The sequence below is a fragment of the Gossypium hirsutum genome, chromosome A03 (assembly GCF_007990345.1).
Source record: "Gossypium hirsutum isolate 1008001.06 chromosome A03, Gossypium_hirsutum_v2.1, whole genome shotgun sequence".
NCBI lineage: Eukaryota > Viridiplantae > Streptophyta > Magnoliopsida > Malvales > Malvaceae > Gossypium > Gossypium hirsutum.
This window is the reverse complement of record NC_053426.1, coordinates 1,216,029-1,228,655: the sequence shown is the minus strand read 5'-3', so window position 1 is coordinate 1,228,655 and position 12,627 is coordinate 1,216,029. Positions and strand designations below refer to the sequence as shown.

The 12,627-nt window shown below is 30.4% G+C and overlaps 1 protein-coding gene across 2 annotated transcripts; it reads right to left on the bottom strand.

Moving 5' to 3' along the window:
- Positions 1 to 905: 905 nt before the first annotated feature.
- Positions 906 to 4,149, bottom strand: LOC107940976 (protein SIEVE ELEMENT OCCLUSION B). 2 transcript variants are annotated; one of them, XM_016874453.2, is made up of 7 exons: positions 3,868 to 4,149; positions 3,670 to 3,774; positions 3,136 to 3,584; positions 2,935 to 3,044; positions 2,471 to 2,607; positions 1,909 to 2,391; positions 906 to 1,812 (listed from the first exon to the last, which is right to left on the bottom strand). In XM_016874453.2, the coding sequence occupies exons 1-7, from the start codon at positions 4,090 to 4,092 to the stop codon at positions 1,198 to 1,200; spliced, it is 2,124 nt and encodes a 707-aa protein (XP_016729942.1). In that variant the 5' UTR covers positions 4,093 to 4,149; the 3' UTR covers positions 906 to 1,197. The 2 variants fall into 2 exon arrangements, with proteins under 2 accessions (XP_016729942.1, XP_016729943.1); XM_016874454.2 differs by having other exon boundaries at positions 1,909 to 2,388.
- Between the last annotated feature and the right edge of the window lie 8,478 nt (positions 4,150 to 12,627).

The following is a 12,627-nucleotide window of genomic DNA, read 5'->3' as shown; positions in this document are numbered from 1 at the left end:
TAAAGGATAAATTCTGGTGGTTTTTTAGTGTAACATTGGAGCTGGTGTTTGATAGTGTGGAGAAGGGGAAGTGTAATTTTGCATGTGAAGATGGTAGTGAATAGATATGACTCGTTGTGCTGAATTGTAAATTTTCAATCCAAAAGTTTAGCATTGATGATCTTGACATAGGAACAAGTTTACTTTTTGGTTTTCAGAGTGATTGGTTTGTCACAGCCTTGGTCGATGCTTTTGTTGTTGGATGAATTTTGGTGGAGGAGGTTTGATTTTTTTAAAGAATTGGTGATGTGAAATGTGATTGGACTGCTGCCTCGCTTTGCTTTGGCATGAGTGTCTTTATTTTTTGATATTATTGATTTGCATTAACGGGTGCGAATCGTGATGTTTAGATTATGGTTTGTTGTTCCTTTTCATCTTGTTTCGGCCATTAGGAAACTAGTGGTGCATTGAGTATGGCATTCTTACTTGCTTATCAGTCTTTGAAGTTAAGGATGGCAACTGTTTATACTTAGCTGGTGATGCTTTAAGCAACTTATTTGATGTGAACTAGGCTCAAGGAGATTATGGATTCATGTGAGCGTTTTTGTTTTCAAAGTTTATAAATTTTTTTGAGTCTTATCAGTATATGTGTCTTGTAGCTTTCTTTAAATTATTTTTTTAATTAAATGATATTAAATAAGTGAAAAAGAAGTAAAAATTAAATTAATTAGCCATTATAATTTTTACTATTATATTTTAACCTTTAAAAATTTTATGATTCAATTTCGAACATAAATAAATGGGTTAGTGTATGAGTAATCCTTACTATTCACATTGGCAGGCAGTCAAGAGGATATATCAAGGTATTTGAAAGGGAATATTGGTGATGGTTTATTATTACAACCAGCAAATACTTTATTTAAAAGTGAAAACATAAATCCAAGCCATAAACTTGGAAAACACTATATTTGGCAAAAGTAATCTTACAAACAAAACACACAATCATATAAAATCAGCTAAGGCTCTTTGATAGCCGGTGTGGGCTAATAAAAGATCCCTAAACATTATTAGAAGCCGCACAAACATCACTACATCGTAGACTTTAGATATGATAATCATAAATAACTCTAAACAAACATCAAACTATGATGATTGTTATTTTTATTTCTAGTCTTTTACTTGGTCCCTCCCAAAAGTAATTTTTTGGCTTTGTTTAGCTCACTCAACACAGCAGCGATACATGAAATACATCTCCATCGGACGTCCACACTCAGCACACTGCACCTTCTCCGGAATCCCGCCACTGTTTCCCGGTAGGATAAGGCGAGTGCAGTGATGTTCATCGATAATCCCTTCCAAATGTTTACGAAGTGCTGGGATAAACCCCATTTGCTTCGCAAGTTTTTCCCATTCATCAAAGCTCTTCATGCTGCTAAGCACTTTCTCTCCATTGGCTCTCACCATTTCATCTGAACCAGTGAAGAACACTGCCCATCCATTTTCACTACCGTCATATGCAAGCAAGGTCATCACTTCTTGCTTTATAAAATCGTTTTCAATGGCTTTCCCATGTTGTGTTTTCGAGTACAACATGCTCTCTAATCGGTTCCAAAAGAACCACACATTGTCATCTTCCCAAGCGTGGCTAAGTTTTTTCTCTTTGATTAGACCAGTAATCTTTTTCACTCGTTCCTTTGCATTGTTTTTGCCAACATAAACCATTTCTAAGCCAATGTCGAGAGCCTTCGCAACCCCTTTTGTTACGGTAGTGAAACTTTCGATCCATTCCATTTGCACACCACCATAGAAACATACCACTTTCTGTTGGTTCACCTGATTATATAAGAAACCATGCAAAACCATGAATAAATTAAGCTTATTAATTGATATACATATGTATATTAAAGTTATATGGAGATGCTCATGTACCCAAGTAGGTAAGTTTGGCTCAAGGCGATCAACGAGAAGCTCAAGGGTCCAAGCTTCAGCTTTCCAAAAACTTTCTTCTTTTTCACTGCTAAATGGGAAAACTGAATTTCCCCATATCCACATCATGTTGAGTGCATTTGGGCATAAAACCTTTCCTTGTGGATCCAATGTCACCGCAATTGGTTTCTTAACGAAACCCCATACTTCCATTATGTATTTAATCACTGCTGGTTCAATGGCGAAAGGATGGTTCACTGTATACCATGACATAATTGATTGCAAGCTCAAAAACTTTTGTTCATAACCATCATTCCAAGTTGATCTGTCCACGATTGGGAGCCATAGGATCTCATAGTTAAGCTCAGATGATACCCTTTCACCTTTGTAAAGAGCCTCAAGAACTCGAATCTCCTCATGGGAGATGTCAAGATCTGAAATGAGCAATAAAACATGCTTTCTTCTCAAGACATCGATAAGAACCTGCTAAATTTATATGAAGTTAATATACGGTCCAATCAATTTAAAAACATGGTTGAAACTTGGAACATGGAATTAAATCAACCTTGGTCTTGTCTGGATTCAAGAGATAATAAGTCTCTTCCTTGCGGAATATTTTTAGGAGAATCTTCAAGTTGTCCATTTGAGGTGTTTCAATAGTACGCTTGAAGTCTTCAAAAGCTTCCAATAGCTTCTTCTCATCTGCATCTCATTATCATTATGTGTCATCTCTTTATATAAATATAAGGTAAAAATACTATTGAGGCTTTTATATTAAGAGTTAGATTGTATTTTGTCCCTTTTACTTATAAAATTGATAATTAGTCCCTATATATTAGATCAAAGAGCAACATGATTCTTTCTATTAAAAATTTCATCAATTTTTAATATATAATGATTAATTTACTCACTTTTTTAATATAAAAAGTAAAATACAACCGAACTATTAATATAAATGATCCATTGCACTTTTTAGCATATATATACATATATGATTTATGTTTCTAGATTTCTCTAGGATGGACTTACCAATGCGTTGATAACAAAGACGTAATAGACATTGAAGGTGTTCATGTATGCTACTAACTTTATGTGCCAAGCTTGATAGTTCCCATGCCTCCGAAGTCGATGTAATGAACCTGAACCAAAAAAAAAACAAAAGATTTGATTATTGATAAATTTGGTCATTATATTGTGTTATTGAGAGCACGTAAAAAATTCATCACTCACTCGTGTCTCATCCCTACAAGACCCGTAACCTGTGCAGCACAAGCGACGACACTCCAAATGATCCAGTAGGTAGCAGTGGGGATATGAGCCATGGCGGTCGACAATGGTGGCACATCGATCGAAATAAACTCAGAAGGTAGCTCAGTGAACTCAACAATGCACTTGGTTACATCAATCATTGCATTGATGAGCTTGTTAAGTGCATCAAAGTGGGGTTTCAATGTTGGGGAATGCTCTAAAATGTCGGGTAACTGCTTGAGGAGAGCCACGGATTTGGCCAATGAGTTGGAAGTGCAAAGCTGAACGATCAGCCAAAATTCCCCAAAATTCACTGCGAAAGCAGCTAATGTTAGCACCACTTTTGCATCCCACGAATAGCTTGAAAGCATGTTGAGAATCCCCATTGTTGTTGCATGAGCATCCCCTCCTCCTGAACACTTGCATGATACCTACAAAACATCAAATGTTACTATCGTCCTTTTTCGGTTTCGGAAAAGATCGAGATTCCGAAAGAAAAAAGAAGAGCCGAAGAACCTCGCAGCAGATTTTGTGTACGATATAAGCCAAAGCATCAAGTGCACCATCAACGGCAGACGAGTTGGTCCGATCATCGAGAGCATCGATGTGTCCCGTTCCACCCTACAAGACAAAAAACAAATTACCATTTTCTTGAAAATCCTTCTATTTTCATGAATATAAACATCATGAAATCATAGGGTTATCAAAATTTACATTCATAGCATGATCAATGTTGGGAATGATATGATGCAACACATTGTCAATGACTTGGAGAATTGGTTTAACATCAACAACACGACCATCGGGGGCATGAGTCGACTGAATTTGCTTCATCATTGCACCATCGTCGGATGCGGCCAACATCCGACGCTCATTCCTCACCAGTTGCTGGGATTTAGAAGCTAGTGATGAGAGTGAGAGTGAGATAGGGGTAGCCATTGTTGAAAATATGAAAGTATTACTATTTTGGATGTTTGATGTGTGATGTGTTTAGTAAGTATTGTAGGGTTTATATAATGATGGGAGCATGCAATGGGGACGGTGCTCTTTGTCTTGTTTTATTACCGGTCCTTGTCCTGTTTCCACTTTGTAACTACGTTTAACTTTTATATATTACTTGGAGGAATACATCCGACTATGCGTTGCTTGTCTTTTTAATTATATTTATTAATAATTAAAAATAATAAGTCAATGTTTAATTTATCAAATTTTATTATTTTTATAATTTTGGAATTTAAATTTTTTGTTAGAATACTGTACTCTTAGTTTTATTTACCAAGGTTATATTGGCTTTTTTAATTTTATTAAATGTAAAATATTTTGTTAAATTTTATTAAGTAATGAAATATTTAAGTATACAATTTACCAATATGTTTTAACTCTAATATTACAAATTTCAATTTACCAATATTAAAATAGAAAATTAAAAATATTTATTTAAAAATAATCAAATTTCAATAAATGCCAAACATTCAAAGGTAAAAATAAAAATAAAAAAAACTTTGGTTCAATTATCCAAATTACCTCGATTTATTCTTTATTTATTTAAAATATATAGAATGCAAAATATTTTATCATATTATTGAATCTATATTTATAATTAGTTAAATATTTTATTACCTTACAATACATGAATTTTAACTATTTAAAAATTATTTTACAGTTATTAATTATTTTTTCTCTCACACCTATTGTTGTTATCTTTCTTCGTTGTTTGGTTACATGCGCTTGATAAGAGAATTATAAAAATATAAGATGACGGGTGTAATGTAAAATTATCTTGTTTAGTTCAATTAGTTGTAAACATTCAAGTGTTTAATTGACAAAATATAAAATTATTTAGAAATACATTTTGCTTGATTGTAATTTAATATAAGATATATCTTACTTTATAAAATATAAAGTAAATATGTGTACATTTTTCTTATAAAATATATGCACGTTTCCCTTATAAAATATAATAAAGTAAAAATTGGCCTTCTTTCCGTAATTATTGTTGTTGTTTGGTTATTTAAAATGGTTGGCTTTTTCCATATCAATAAAAAAACTACATCAATTATTGAGTTCAAACAAAACTATTTACCTTTTTTTTGTTAGAGTGAATAACATCTGTTCACACTGGGTGTTTTTTTAATTCAGCATGGTTAATTTTTTGGATAATTTACACTTAAATTTATTAAATTATTAATAAATTTATGTTTCAGTCATTCAATTTTAAAAATTTATAAAATAATTATTGAATCTTTCTAAAATTTTTATTAAAGTCACTGAACTATTTTATTTTTTCTAAATACTATAAATTCATATAAAAAATTGTGTTTAAAATCGCATGTTTTTATTTGGTAGTATTAATTTTTGTTTTTAAAATACTATAAATTTATATTAAAAAATTTGTTTCAATGTTCGTGCTATTTTTGATTAAAAATTATAATATTTTAATATAATGATTATTTTTTTATTGATATTAATACATTTTATATATTTGTATGTTTATATGTTTAAAGAATATAAAGTTATATATAGTTTTTCTCATGTTATTAATTCATTGTACTATGTTTAAAATTTTATATATACAAAAAAAATTAAATGTTTAATATTTATTGTACTATGTTTAAGTTTTTATTATTTATAAAAGATAAAAACATGAAAATCTTCCTACAATAATATAACTTGTTTTGTAAAGAGCTATTTTGGTAATTTCACAATTAAGTTGTTGCTCAGTTTACTCGTAACACCAACTCAATTATGGACCTAATATAAGTTGGGCTACCTATTTTGAAAATAATCGGACAAGTTAGAGCCCAAAAGATGAAACCATTCGAGTTGAGATTAAAGACTTAAAGATTGGTTTTTGCGGATCATATAAATTCACTTTCCATATTTTAAGACATTGAATTACATCAAGACTCTTATGGAATTATTATCCTACATTGGTTTGTACCTTTTTTTTATAGAAAAGATATTAGACTATGATTCTTATGTAAGCAAAGCTTAAGTGATATATAAACTTAAGTTTTATCTAGGTTAAGTGGACCAAAAAATACCAAGAGATAGAGAGAGCACAAATTTGTTCAAGTTAGTAATGTTTTATGCGTGCATTGTTTTTGTAAGCAATCAAGAGAGTCTCTTAAGTTGCAAAACTAAGCTTTCGAGGGGGAAGCTTAGTAGGAGAGTAATCTAGTCTTTGAACAATGGTGAGATAGCTAAATTGGTGAGAGTTAAACCGGTATTAGGACTTAATTCATTGGTTGTACTCTGAGAACTTAAATAATTGGTTGTACTCTGAGAAAGATATGTGTCATTACTTTGGACAAGGCGTTGCAGACATAGACTGAGGTTGAACTGCATAAATAATCTTGGTGTTCATTTTAACTTCTGTGCACTTTTTTTTTAATTTCATTGTTAAAACTATGATGATAGTTCCAAACACTATTTTACCGACCGTTTCTGTTTGCAAAGCAAGTACCCCTCGTTCCGTTGACATAGACTGAGGTTGAACTGCATATTCAATCTTGGGGTTCATTTTTACTATTGTTCATGTTTTTTTTTTCGTGGTTAAAATTATGATGTCAGTTTCAAACACTATTTTAGCCATAATTTCAGTTTGCAAAGCAAGTACTCCTCATTCATGTGATATTAAAATTAATTTGTCAAATTTCAAGAGTTCCCTCGTACTTTTCACACATTTGTTGTTGGATTTTTTAGAAGTTTGTTAGAATGCTATAAATATTCATGTGATATCAAAGTATAATTTTTTGCACATGAATTTCTTTTGATACTAACTATATTTGTATGGAATTGAGGGTTTTGTGAAGACCTAATCATGCTTTAAACATGTAGTCCCTCTTAAATCATTCCTAACATTAATAGTTAAAATAATCTTAGTCCCAATGAAAACTAAAATTTGAACATCTTGCTTAGTGAAACAGAGGAAACTCCAAATAAATGTAATCATTCATGCAATTAAATTTAATGTCATCTACCATATGTCAGTCATACATTAGTTATTTTTGTCCCCTCATATAAAACTTTAGCTATTTTTGTCCCCACATATAAAACTAACACCGATAATGTTTTAGGGTAATTTGATAACATTTGAAAGGTTTAGATATCAAATTGAATTAAAAAAAACAGCTTAAATACCAAATTAAAAAAGAAAGTTATCGAGTTCAAGTACCAAATGTTATATTAAGCCTTACTATAAAGACTAAATCTCAATTTATTTTTTTTTGCAACATTCGAATTGTGCTGTTGTCTAAAGACAAACAGAATATCTAACAATAATACAGAATTTCAGCAGATAAAAAAGTCACATTGCAACATTACTACATCAATAGAGCAACAATACAAAAATCTCACCACCAAGCTTTAAACATTTTCTCCCTATTAACACCAGCGATCACCAAGGAAAATGCCAATTCATTACCTTTCTTATCTGCACCTAGAATACAACATTTCCAGCCTTTAACAAATCTCTATTGATGCCTGCAAAAATTGCTTGAAGAGACTAAGGTCTCATTGCCTTGTTAACACACCAAGAAAACACACCAAAGAACCAAGTTCAATAAATAAAGAATCATAAGTTTTCCAATTCATAGTTAAAAATACTTCCAGAGCCACCTTTACCGCACCAGCCTCGGGCACATCAGCATCGTTAGCAGCCACCGAACCAGAAAATAATGCTCTTGCAACACCCTCCTTATCACTCAATACCCCGCCACTTCCCGCTCTACCATCTTTTGCAACCCCACACACATTAAACTTTAACCATCCACGAGGGGGAGGTCGCCAAAATGCAGCAGTTGACTTGGATTCACAAGTATCAAAACTACACCTGTTCGGACAAATTCACCAAAAACTCTTCTGCAACTTAACTTCATTATACACAGACCAAATCCACAACAGAGCCCTCATCTTAGACTGAAAAATCAAATTTTCTATAGACACCCTCTTTGCTTTCAAAAATCAACCCATCTCAAATTTTAAATATGGTAGTAGCGCCAAAAACCATTTTTTTTTTTTACTTTTAACAGCTCTTTTGAGATGGTGACTACCACTTTTATTGGCTTAAATAATGAGGCAACTCTCCATTAACAAAAATATTGCCACTTCCAACAAATAATGGAGTAAAACACTTTTGAGAATTGTGACCAAAAGAACATCCATGTGTCTATATCTCCAAAACAAACACTTCTTTTTTCTTTTTGTGCATGTCTGAGATACGAAGAACAGCACCACCCAAAGTTCCTGTTTAGCCATTCTCAATGCAAACCCATAAAACATAAAAGAACAATAAACAAAAATGGGTAAATTTTGATACATCAACCCTTGAGTTCAAATAAAACAATTTACCACTTTTGTTAGAGTGAATAACATCCGTTCACTCTAGCTATTAGATGTTGTCCCTTTAATTCACAATGAAAAGAAAAAAAAATCTCATTCAATTTAATAACTTTCTTCCACTTAATTCTCCATAAATGTCCAATTCTACCTTGTTTAAGAGAATCCATCAGATGTCGTCCCGGATTAGGTAGTGGAGCATTAGACACATTTCTAGAGAGGATAATAAAAAAATTGATTGATTAACTAATTTGGTCAAATATAAAACATATAATTTACTTTTGTTTGAGACCTCCCGTTAGAGGGGATAGTTTACTTTTTGTAATTAGTTTAGTTATACTATTTTTTTCAAAAAAAAAAAAACTTTCTTTCACTTGACACATGTACACCAATATCTTTTTCCTTTAAATTATAACGTAAAAATTATAAAAATACGTTCTAAATTTCTATACACTTTATGTATTTGGAATTCTATACCTTTCATAACTTATGTTTAAAGGGTAAACTTATATATAATTTTTTCTCATATTATTAATTATTTTTTAGAGACAGCTTCATATATGTTTGTCATGTTGTTCTTTTGTTTATTTATTTATTTTCATAATTTATTACTAAATTATATAACACCTATGTTATTCATAAACAAATATATTTAATTAAAAAGTTTATACAAAAATCAAACGGTCCTTTGATATAAATGGTAAAGTTAATTGTATAAAGTTTGTGTCATGAGTTCAAATATAATTACGTCTAAGTTTTCATTGATTTGTAAATGTAGAAAGATAAAAACACTTTCATGATAATATAACTTGCTTTGTACATAAAAAAATACATTGGTAATTTTTCAATTAAATTGATGTTCAATTAACTCGTGACACCAACTCAATTTGAAATCTGTAGATAATATTATTATTCAACCTCTTTTGTATAATTTATTATAGTAATTTAATTTAGAGAAAAAAATATTATTTTCTTTTTATTTTATTTTATTGTAGAAATTTTTATAAATTGTGATAAATTAATAATTCATTTTATGTAATTTTTTCACTTTCATACATTTTTATATATGTGATACATTAATATAAATATCTATTCAAACTTAAATTTCGTGATATACTTTTAAAATTGATTTATGTATTATTTTATATAAGGTGACATATTATTCACGAAAACTCTCAAATTTACTTTTACTGTAATTAAGTGTTCTCATCCGTTTTATAATTTAAAATTAATTTTGTTAAGATTGAAATTGAACTTAAATAAAAAAAATTTCAATAATAAGACTTTAATATTCAAACTTACTCTCACTTTTTTCAACTACTTGTTAAAATTTTCCGGATCTTTTGTCCTCATTAATGGTCGGTATTGAAAGTGTTGCACAATGAGTTGTCGATCGACGTATTATATATTGATGACCTTTCATGAATATGGTGCTGAGATGTACCAAAAGGGAAAACAAAACAAGAAGATAAGTAAATGCATGACATTATTTACGTGCGAAAAAAAATAAATACAGATTCAGTACAAATATAGAGTTTCAACTATATTTTTTTTTTCAACTTAATGCATTGATAGCAGAAGTGTTTATGTGTGAACTTAGATTTGTGAATGGTATTAATACAATATTAATTGTTTAATTTTATACAAAATATTAACTTTAACTTTTGTTGAATTTTGTTCATATTTTATAGAAAAGAGATTAAATTATGATTCTTATGTAAGTAAGGAACACAAATCTATTCAAGTTAGGAACGTTTTATGTATGTATTATTTTTGTAAACAATCAAGAAAGTCTCTTGAGTTGTAAAGTTAAGCTTTTGAGAGAGAAGCTTAGTAGGAGAGTGATCTCGTCTTTATGCTATGGTGGGTAGCTAAATTGGTGAGTGTTAGACTAGTGTTAGATTTTAAATCATTGATTGTACTCTGAAAAAGATGGTGGATCGTTGCTCTAGGCAAGGCCTTACAGACATATACTAAAGTTGAATTGTATAAACAATCTTAATGTTCATATTGACTTTTGTACACGTTTTTTATTTTGTGGTTGAACTATGATGACAATTCCAAACACTATTTTAATTACATTTTCTATTTACAAAGTAAGTAATCCCATGTTTCATGTGATATCAAAACTAATTTATCAAATTTCAAGAGTTCCCTTGTACTTGTCACATTGATTGGTAGATTTATTATAAGGTTGTTAGAATGCAATAAATATTCACTAATTAATATATTTTATTTGATACATGAGTTTGATACATTTTTCTAACGTGGAATTTATGTATGATTGACATGTAGCGGATGAGATTTTTTTTTGTATTTTAAATGTTCAATTACTTTTAGTTTAATTTTCTTTAATTTATTTTAATTTAATCTAATGAATTTTTTTATTTTGGATTCTTAAAACTCTTGGTTTTTTTTTTCAATATCCTTTCATTAATTTGCACACAAATTTCTTTTAATAATGACGATGTTTTTATGGAATTGAGGACTTTGTGAAGATCTAGTCATACTTTAAGCATGCAGTCCCTCTTAAATTATTCCTACTACACTACAGGAAAAGCAAAAAACGTCGCTATATGCAACGCCGCTAAAGACCATGACCTTTAGCGGCGCTTTTTTCGCAAACGCCGCTAAAGACCATAACCTTTAGCGGTGCTTTTTTCTCAAACGCCGCTAAAGACCATGACCTTTAGCGGCGGTTTTTCACAAACGCCGCTAAAGATCATAACATTTAACGGCACTTTTCTCACAAACGCCGCTAAAAATAATGATTTTAAAAAAAATTATTTTATTTTAATTAAATAATATTTATTTCTATGTTAAATATTATATTATGTTTAATTTTTGAAATTTGAACTTTAAACTATATACTTTTAAGGATAAATAAAAATATTAATTAAATTAAATTTTCCATTAAAATTTAAACTTCAAAACTAAATATAAAATTAATGAATTTAAATTTAATACATAAACATTGATTCAATATGTAATTTAATACATAAAGAAACACACACATAGACACACAAAGTATTAGAATTTCTAAAACATAATTCATCCTGGTGAGAAAATAATGCCAAATCATCATCACATCTCATTAATCAAAGGAAAAAGATCAGAAAAGAAGAAGAAACAATATACAACAGAGGGCTAGTTCAAGCTTTAGATGAAGCCAAAGTATTGCAATGATTGCATATATAACTTAGTGCAGTACTTTGATCTTGATCTTGGTTAAGACTTGTTCCAGTAATAAAGAAAATTGTTAGGAATCTCGGTCACCTGATTGAGCAAAACAAGGAAATTAGCTATACCATTTACTGTAACGAAAGTGAAATCAGTAAAAAGTAAACCCATAATAAAAAAACTGACGCTAGGCTAATCGTAAATGCAGCAGTTTCCTAAAGAGCCAAATGTTATTCTTCATGAATCAGTATCAGTTCAACACTCAGAATCACAAGAAATTATGAAGTACCATAAATTTTTAATCATAAGCTAACAACAACTGGCAACATTGCATCAAAGTTAATTATTATCATATGGTTTAATTTCACATCCTAGTAACAATTCAACATTCCAGAATTCTGAATAGCATTGGTTCCTAAAGGTGATTTACTACTCAAGCAATTAAAATTAGCAGAGTCATAGTAACATTTTCAAAAGACAAAAGCCCTTGAAAGTTATCAGAAAAGTAATCGTATGATTTATTCTAAGTTCTTAACATCCTAGCAACAGTTCAACATTCCACAATTAACAATACTATTGGTTCCCAGAGGTGATTGACTACTCATACTACTGGAATTTGCATACTATCAGTCAAATATTCAAAAGAAAGGCCTTAAAAGTTACCTGGAAATGTAAGCTATTGAGGCAACGTGCAATCTGTCTGAAAAGCGGAACCATACATCGTTGGAACTCCACAGACTGTGTTGCTTCAAGTACTTCCTCAAGTTCCCCGAGGAAGAGAACTTCCTTCTGACAATTAGTCAAAGGCCAATACTTCAACAACCCTCTAATAACCGTATCAGCTAACTTATGAATCGTTTTCAAAAACTCCGTTTGTGGATTAACATGATTGAACTCTCGAAGCACCTATAAATAAAGCAACACATGGAATTGAGCTACATATGAACTTCAATG